A 9,356-nucleotide genomic window follows, 5' to 3' on the forward strand; every position below is an offset into this window, starting at 1 on the left:
TTTTCTGATAATGAAGAATAATTCTTCTATGCCATTATATATTTAAAGAACCTTCATGAATAGAGTGTCGCCAGCACATCAGTTTTACATGACAGCTGCGCTATACTTAGATTATAAAGAAAATCCCAAGCCAGTAGGACTAATCTCCAAGCAAACGTCGCCTCCATCAGCAGAAATAGGAAGCAGAATGGTCTTGTCTGGGAATATTCGTATTGATTTTAATTGCTTAGCTTCCATTACCACAGACACTACTATTAAAGGCCCATAAGCATTGAAGGAGAATGTTCAAAAGCTGAAGATGCTATTCAAAAATGATTAAATCTGGCTTCAAAGAATGGGTTTCTTTCGAATGCATCTATAAATTAATAGTGGGGCTATTTTGGGTATTACTTTTACTAACATGGTATAGAAATACATAAACTGCAAAATGTGTACAAGCGCTCGACCCTTTCATTAGTTGTCAGTTTTATTTTAGTTTAGATTTTAGCTAGAACCGAATCAAAATTTTTTGTACAAAATAGATCAAACCGCCACACACACACACACAAAAACAACTGAAAATAAAAAGCCGCATGGATAATCAAATTAGTAGCTGCTGCGCCAGCAGCTCATCGAGCAGCAGTTTGCGACGTCGTTCCATTTATAATCTGGATGTCGAGCTGTGCGCCTTCTGCTTGGATCGCAAACAGGATCCTGTCCACTTGCCCTGCAAGCATTCCTTTTGCAGAACTTGTTTGGACATCTATCGCGAGGAACGTAACTGGGTGGCCAAGTTCTGTCCACTGTGCCGACGCAGCTTGAGCGGCTCTGATAAGCCGAGCGTAAGTCGATGCTAATCGATATTAATAAGATATGAAAGCATTCGTTTTGGTTTATTTATAGAGCTGGACCATGTTTTTATGCATTTTGCTGGTTGTTCTGCTCTTCAGTTTGGGGCCATTCTATTTGCTGCTACTCTATTGGTAGTACACAGATTGGGGCGTTCATTCCAGAGCTTGTTGTGTTTCTCAGAGTACAGGTATATTCGTATATATTTTATGAAGAGCTCCTTAAAATGTTTTGGTTATGTGATTGTTGTTCATTGTATTCGTTTGTCCAATAAATAGAAAATCGTTCAAGTCACAAAGGCTTTTGATTAAACATTAAACATTGTATGTTTAAAGAACTTGATTTCTGAATGAGAAAAACAAAGACAACTCTACCAGAAATTACTGCAGAAGACTCTAACGTAAATAGAAAGAGTACCTCTAGTATAACTGGTGACTATTACTGAGTGTTTTTTTTTTTAATTTTATTTTTTTATTGCTATTGAAAAGCGTGCAACCTTTCACACTCTTTGTTTAGTTTTGTCATTTCGCTATCAATATCCAACAGCATTTCTATGATTTGTGAAATATTAATTATATTAAATATATATAAATCAATCAAATAAATCAAGAATGACAGTCTATAACGGGAAAACTGCCAACACTTCTGCACTCTTGTAATTTATTATCTCCTTATATCAAATCAGTGTATGTACATATATTGTGAACCTATTGAATTGATGATGAGAAAACTATTTAGTTGTGCAAAATGTTGGATACAACATTGTTCCATTCATATAAGGGGATCGAAAATTGTGTCTGTTCAGACAAAAATTTCTCAAATTAAAGCTCAGACAAAGTTGTTTTAAACTAAAGCCATTTATTCAAAGCAGCCACGAGTATTCAAAGCAATGTTCGTCTCTAGAGCAATCGCACAATTATTCTCATATTCAATGGCCTTGAGTATTTGCATCCACATTTTTTTCTGTTTTGAATATTTTACATTTTTTATTTCTGTTAGATTACCTGCATAATGTTCAAATCAAGCCGTTTGCAAATTTCGAATGCATTCCGTTCATTTGATGTCCCTGCATTTGATGGCCAGCATCGTCATTGACGACATTCTCACACAAGTTAACAAACGTGTACTCCTTACGAGTATTCTCATAAGCATAAGATTATAAGAATATGGGAATGCAAACAACTTGTATTCATGGCAGCATACATACGAGTATATACATACATATCTACATGTATGCGAATGCACCTGTCCGCTTTCAAATGATGTGGGCGCTTATTTGATATGAAATTTTAATTAAATGTTAATGCAACACAAAGATAAGAGCAAAGATGAGAGACCAGTAATAAATATGTAATTGCAACACAGCCCATGTCCAGGAGCTTTTGTGTGCATTGCTCTTCCATTTGCCGCTTTCACATGCCTTTGGGCATATACTGTTTGCATGTACTGTTTGCTGTCCAGGCCGTCTTTGTTAGTAACTTCAACTACCGCTGCCACCGTGCACTATATTGTATGCAGATCTGCAGATCTGAGCTGCCTTTTACATTTGAACGCGAACAAACGCAAAACTTTGCCAACGTAATTAGTTTTGTAAGTGGATTTATACTGTAGTTAGTGGGTGGCTATATACAGATTCACATACTATATGTATACACGAGTCCAAGAGATAAAATGGCAAGTACGGGTAAGTGGGTGAGTGGGTGAGTGGGCAAGTGTCGAGGAAGGAGCCCAAGCATAACTGTAAACTATATGCTTAAGCAGCCTGCATAGCCCATTGTGTTAAAAGAAAAGTTTGCTGTCCTTTTTTGCCTTCCCTTTTCCCATTCCTTTGCACACCTCTTTTATTTTCTTTCGCCCTGCTCTGCTTTTTCACTTACCTTGGCCGAGAGCTGCAGCTTCCCTTTATCCGTGCATGCCTGCAATTCTGATGACTGCCTGCCTGCATGTGCATCAATGCTCGGGACAACCGGGCTGGCTGTCCTTTCGCAGTCCGCTTCAACTGACAATGCACAATTCCACAATTCCACAATTGCAGGTTGGCCCCCAGTCTGGGGAATGTAATAATCAAATTATCGGACAACACTGTTAATTGCGTACTTTGCGGCATATCAGTGAATGAATTGCGCGACAAGTAGATACAGTGGAAGCCCAAGAGAGTTGAAAACATATTATATACAAGTATTATAGTTTTCGGATGAGAGCGAGCAAAACATTTGTTTCTTATAATTGAGTGCTCTGTAGGGGAACATATTGTAAAACTTTAATGTTTTTGTCTCTGCCTCATATTCTCAATCACTCCTTTTTTCGGAAATTTTTAAACATATTTCAAGGAGAACACTGCCCCTATTGGTATTGACTTTAACAATTATATGTCTATACTCTTAATTAGAAGGTACAGCAAAAACGAGAAAAGTAATTTTAAACTAAGCATCGCAGCTAGGCAAGTCCAAAAAAAAAAAACAGCATCATATTAATAAATTTTTGGTCTCGTACCTTGAGATTAACAAAAATCTATGAAAATTAGTTTTCCAAATACATTTCAACCGAAGCAACGACCCACTTATGCGTCGAATTTTTCCAAATTTCATGCTCATACAAGTATACTTGTATTGAATAAGCGACTCAGCTATACATGTGATTTAAATATTCGCTTATTTCCTACTTTTAACTTGAGCTCTTCAAAGCAAGTTTTTTTAGCCAAATAACACGATTACAATTATTGTCTGTATATTAAATAAACAGGTTAACTTTATCGGTGGGGCATCGTATTCACCTACAAGTACAATATATTCATGGCAATGCAATTTTCTATGCGAATAAATCCATCAGTTAGCAATATGGCAGTTGACCGCCAGTTTATGGGCATAAATCATGCATGCGTGGCGCTCAAAATGTTGATAAACAAAGCGCAATCTGTACCTAGTAGGTATTTATTATTTAAAATGCATATAAATCTAAATCCAGGCCGAAGGCAAACAACGCCCAAGTGCTATGATGGTGGACTGCAATATTAATTTATTTTTTATTTTTATTTACGTAGTAAATCAAATTCATTTGCCAGCAGGCGAAACAACGCGTTTCAAAGTGAAATTTTCACTTAAAAAAATAAGAGAATACCAGAAACCATGCAACGCACTGTAATAAAAGCAATATTATGTGTAATAAATATGACATTTTTGCGCCTTTGAGGGTAGAGAATTCTCATTATCATACTAGTACTGTGTACAAAAATTACTCGGAAATAAGGCCCTAAAATCAAGCGGGTGTTTTCAATGTAGTGGCCAGAGTTTTTTAACCAAAACAAAAAACTTCGGATGTTGGCTTATCCATTAGAAATGCAAACAGCAACAGCAATGATTCCAATTCTTTTATTCAAAGCTTTCTCTTCGCTTTTTAAAATTATATGCCCTTCATAAATATGCGGTTTTGACAAAGCCGATCGTCTTCTGCAACAATCTTAAAATTTCGTCTTCAGAAGTACCAGTCTATTCAATATTTACTTGAAGTGAAAATAAAAGCAACCTTAGATGTTCACAAAGCACAAACCTAGAGGGAAGAAAATGCAATGGAATGCTGGCACCTATAAGCAAAACGATTTCTATATAATTTCCCATACAAAAGACGCTTGCAAAAACCATAAATATATTTTGGAAACTTGCGGAATCAAAGTTGTTCACTCATGTTTGTTTTACCCAAAATTTTACACAATTATCTTATTTATTATTTATTTAGAGAACAGTGCTGCCTCCTAAAACCCATGAAAGAGTTCTGTCCACATATTTTCTATTGAAAATTTACACTTAATGGAATTTTGAATTTAACCTAATTTTTGTTTTGAACTTTCCATTGAAAAAGAAACAACATTTTTGAACATGGTTTTCATGTTTGTAATTATTTATGGCTGCCTGGTTTCGTCAATCTAGCCACCTGCGGCCTTTTGTGGTTGAAATTTTCTGAAATGAATCGATGTTCTCTGTGAGGCGTTTATTGTAATTTTTAGTTATTTGTATATGTTTTGCATTTATACAAATATAATTGTAATTTCACATTTCCAGTGCGAATCTCTTCGCTTGTGCAGGACACTGTTTCGAGCTCCGCCAAAAGTGACCACAAAATGAAAACTCGAAAATGGTTTTGAGCAATGGCGCACATATGTGCCACAATTGCTATGATGGTGGACTGTTTCCATGTTTGTTGTTGTTTGTTGTTGCTCGTGCTGCTGGGCTATAATATCCTAGTCTGCCTAGAAGAGGAAACAAAACAGAATAAAACGATATATGGTTGCCGCAATGCTTTTACATTTTGTTATTTTGATTGGCCGCAACTGTGGCTACTATTTGTATAGCCACCTACCATTTGTTGTTGTTTATCTGTGTAAATATTGCACAATATTGTGTGTGTGTGTGTGTGTGTGTGGTTTTTTACCCTTTTTGGCAGCTTTGTGGCATTAATGCTGCCTGCCAGCTGGCGCATCACGGGCATTCTAAATGCATTTATACGACTATCTCTATGCATTGAAAGTGAGATATGAACACCTATTTTTAAATTTACATATCTGGGTACCTTGGTAAATATTATGCAAATGCATATTTTTGTTTTGCAACGAAAACTACATTGGCCGTCGCAGCTTTTGCAACAATTGATAATATTGGCGATATAGAATTGTGGGAGTTATTTAAGGTTCTATTGAATGAAAACTGCAACTTGCTCTCAAATGCGGAACATGTGTATATCTCTATGTCAATAAATGTATTCCTTCCAAACAGTTTAATTACTTTGTTTACTTAGCTTTCTGTTGTCAAGCTGCAAGGCTGGAAATGTGTATCTTGTTGTTAGACAGATGGATGATGTTTGGATAATACTTGTATATTTGCAGCCAATAATATTGACAGCTATATAATTTTGAATAATTTACTAGTATGATGAGAGGGTGAGTTCATGTGTACACATGTCATGAAATAATTAAACTTTGTCACACTTTACCTCTCGAATTATCAACTGAAATTATTTAACGAGATGATGACTTGGTTCGTAGAATAAAATAGTTGCCCATGGACTATCAAAACACCAGGTAAAAAATAAAAAATAAACATTCATAGTTGCTCAACAATTAAAAATGCAAATCAATAACAAAATAAGTTACATTTTGTATAATTATAGCTTATGGTTTATGGGTTTTGTGAAGACTGGTACTGCTTTAATTGGATACATAATCTCAAGACCCACATCATGGCGCAGCAGAAAAGTCAAGCCTTTTATATCACATTTTGAACTGCGCTCGGGGACTTTGTATGCTGTGTGCCGACGTAGTTGTTTTCGAACTGCAGTTGCTGCTGCATGTGGTTGTCCACGATATACTCTTTGTCTGGGTCCTGGTGCACAGGATATGAAAAAGCGTTTTTGTGCGCCATTTGTCCGATTTGTGGCCCATTTCTCTTTGCATTTGTTTTTGTCTTTTTTGCAGCTTACTTTTCATTCGCAGCGTTTCGTTTCGTTTCGTTTTGGGTTTCGGTTTGGTTTGGTTTGGTTTTCCGTTCGACTTGGCGGGGCTCTTTTGTGTTACGTGTCAGCGCCTGTCGGCATGCAAATTGAAATGTTTGTAGTGCTTCAACTGGCAGCAGTTCACAAATGTTCAACATGCGGCAACTTTTTATCTCCATTTCAGCTTTTTTCTGCCATTGTCCGCTGTCCATCGTCCGTCGTCCGTCGTCCGTCGTCCGCTGCTGGTGATGTTGATGTTGATCTTTGACACTATGTAATTGGAAGTTTTGTGCGTACATTTGAGCCGCAGAATCCAATAACAAAATCTATGGCATATTGCCAGGCGTGCTCGGTGTGCTATTCGATACAATGTTGCCTTCGCTCTGTCTGTCTGTCTGTCTGTCTATCTGTCTGTCTATGCACATCTTCAGCACTCGCAGTTGAAATTGACTTTTTCTTGCTAAATTGTTGAGCAATTATTTTGCTGTAGTACCTATTGTCGTTGAAATCGTTAGACTGGCGGACAAATGCGGAATTTATGTTTTTGTGTTTTTGTTTTTCCAGCCATCAGTCAATAATTAGATTGTTAACTTCATTCAATTCACTTTGTCATTTTAGTCTAGTTTTGAACAAAACTTACCTTTTATTGAGCTTAAAACCCTTTTCACTGCATTTTCAAATTATAAATTGTCCTCAGGGCTTTCGGTTGCTCTGATTGGCTTAAAGTTTTGAGAAAGTATTGAAGAGAGGGGCAACATTTCTTATATTATATTACGAGACTTTTATTCCATTATGTGATACATTTAATTTTGGCATTTAAGTACATTTGTAATGGAAAGTCATTTCACTATGAGAATTAATCCATTTAATTGAAGAGACACTCGCCTAATTAATTTTTACAAGCCGCCCTTGTGGTCTTTATTCTCTTCCGTCCATCATCCTCCGCTTTCGCCCTTTTCTCCTTTATTATTTTAATTTTAAACTTGTTGTCGTTGTCACATTTTGCATTTCTCGTAATGCTTATCAGTGCACGAGCATCCCACACACACACACACACACACACACGCAAAGTGCACCTGTTCTGCTCAACTGCCGGGCTTGTTTGTCATTACCGCTTGTCCGCTCCGCTCCGCTCCGCTCGCTGCTCCAAAGCGGCTTTATCGCTACGGGGACAGGCGCGACTTTCAACTGTGACTGTAACTGTGCATGTATGTACTTGTATATGTATTTGTGAGCTATGGCGGCCGCCATTTCATCGATAGCAGGCGTAAACTTTACAAACACACAGGCACACACACAGACACAGATACACGCATAAGCTGCTGGTGCTGGTGCTGGTGCTGCTTGGCTCATTGCCAATGCATTGTGTGCGATTATTTTGCCGTTTATTTCGCTCGTTGCATGTGCCGCCCATTTTTGATGGCAACTTTTCTCAGTTACATTTCCTTGTTTTATTTTTCATATAACATTTTTTCTCTTTCGGTTTTCGCCAGACGCGTGTCCTTTGCGCCTTGCATTGCATCCTCCTCTTCGCCTCGCCCCACCATCGAGTCAGTCTAAATTGGCTGCTCTTCAACAAAAATGCAACATCTGTTTCGTGCAGCTCCTTTGCATTGCTCCTCTGCATATCCTGGCCCTCCACAAATTGCTAGCCTCAATTGCATGTGTGTTGGCTGGCACCCAGATGGTGTTGTTGCTTTTGCTTTTGCTGTTGCTGTTGCTGTTGTTCCTTTTGGCATGATTGCTTGCGTCGTGCCGCAAAAACCCACAATCCTATTCATTATGTCACCGTTGGCATGGCTATGGCTTTGGTCCTGGCTTCGGGTTCGGTTCCATGTGCCTTGTTTCATTTCATTAAAAGCGTTTGGCGCATAAAATTACCAATTTATTTCTTGCAGTGCATGTGCCCATCGACTTGTTTCGTAAACAGCATGCGATGCTTAACGAAAACTCAACTAAGTAGATACGAAGACATTGTTAAACCGAATTAAATTGGATTAATCCTTTGCCACTCCCTCTTGCGTACAAATCAACATCGTATAATGGTGAATTTATCGATGCATATAATCATTCTGAACGCGATATTAAAGCAGATGAAGTAACACTTTATGGTTTTAATTGGATTTATTTTAGCTCATATTTGTACTACAGCCTTTAATTCGTTTATTTCCTTCAATTTTTTGTGAAAAGAACAATACAATACATATCCAAAAAAATAGTTTGATTATTTTAAGTTAATCTAATAATTATTTTCAGAAACGGATATCCCAATTGGTTCTACAAGGCAGTTAAACTGTTAAAAATATATTGAATATTTTTGGGTTGAATGAATGCTTTGTGGACTATTAGTTATTCAATTCAAACTATTGTGTTTAACTTAACTTCGAGCTTTTACAATAAAGTGTCGCAGAATTCGAATAATATGTTAAATATTTTTATTGAGAGCTATGTTTGGAAATGCTTTCAAGCCAACTTCTATGCAGGCGATTTTACTGTATAGATGCACATAGCTATATGTACATATATAGAAGTATAATAATGTCTATATATGATTTTTTGGCTCGCTCTAGCGCTGTCTTGTCTTCTCTATATGGAGGAGTGTGTGTATGTGGGGTTATTGTGCGAGTGTGTGTGTGTTTTTATGTGCGCCTCGACTATTTGTGCTTGGCTTCCGGCACTGGTTCCTGAGCTCAGCGCTCTGCCCATACCAATCTGGCACCCCATTGTTGTTGCTGGTTTCCTAGGTGTTGCGCAGAATGTTTAATATCCTGTTGGCTAACATAAATGCGGCTATTTGTTTAGATAGACCAAGCCACAGGCGATTGAGGGGCGAACAGACAAAGGGACGCTGTTACTGGCAAACAAACAAACGCCTGATAAATTTTTGAGCATTTGTGTGACGTTTGCCGTTTTATCTGTGAGTTCCCTTGATATGCAGCTGCCAAGTTACTTTTAACTGCTTTTAAGTTGCCCCGCTTGCCACGGCCACCCGCATTTTAATTAATTAATTAGGCAGTCAGTCGCTGGCTGTCATTTAATACTGCAGA

At 37.6% G+C, this 9,356-nt stretch overlaps 1 protein-coding gene across 1 annotated transcript; it reads left to right on the forward strand.

Annotated features, from left to right (window-relative positions):
• Positions 1–506: 506 nt before the first annotated feature.
• On the forward strand, positions 507–1,126 carry LOC115634318 (RING finger protein 141). The gene is made up of 2 exons (XM_030531978.1): positions 507–821; positions 883–1,126. Exons 1-2 carry the CDS (start codon positions 573–575, stop codon positions 964–966), a joined length of 333 nt encoding a protein of 110 aa, XP_030387838.1. The 5' UTR covers positions 507–572; the 3' UTR covers positions 967–1,126.
• The last annotated feature ends 8,230 nt before the right edge of the window (positions 1,127–9,356 follow it).

The sequence above is a fragment of the Scaptodrosophila lebanonensis genome, unplaced genomic scaffold, assembly GCF_003285725.1.
Source record: "Scaptodrosophila lebanonensis strain 11010-0011.00,11010-0021.00 unplaced genomic scaffold, SlebRS2 tig00000001-arrow-pilon, whole genome shotgun sequence".
NCBI lineage: Eukaryota > Metazoa > Arthropoda > Insecta > Diptera > Drosophilidae > Scaptodrosophila > Scaptodrosophila lebanonensis.

Bases quoted from the DNA above. Each gene is read 5' to 3' on its own strand.
- LOC115634318 (XM_030531978.1), top strand. From the start codon at position 573: ATGGATAATCAAATTAGTAGCTGCTGCGCCAGCAGCTCATCGAGCAGC. The intron at 822-882 runs GTAAGTCGATGC...GTTTATTTATAG, and splicing joins GCGGCTCTGATAAGCCGAGC to AGCTGGACCATGTTTTTATG.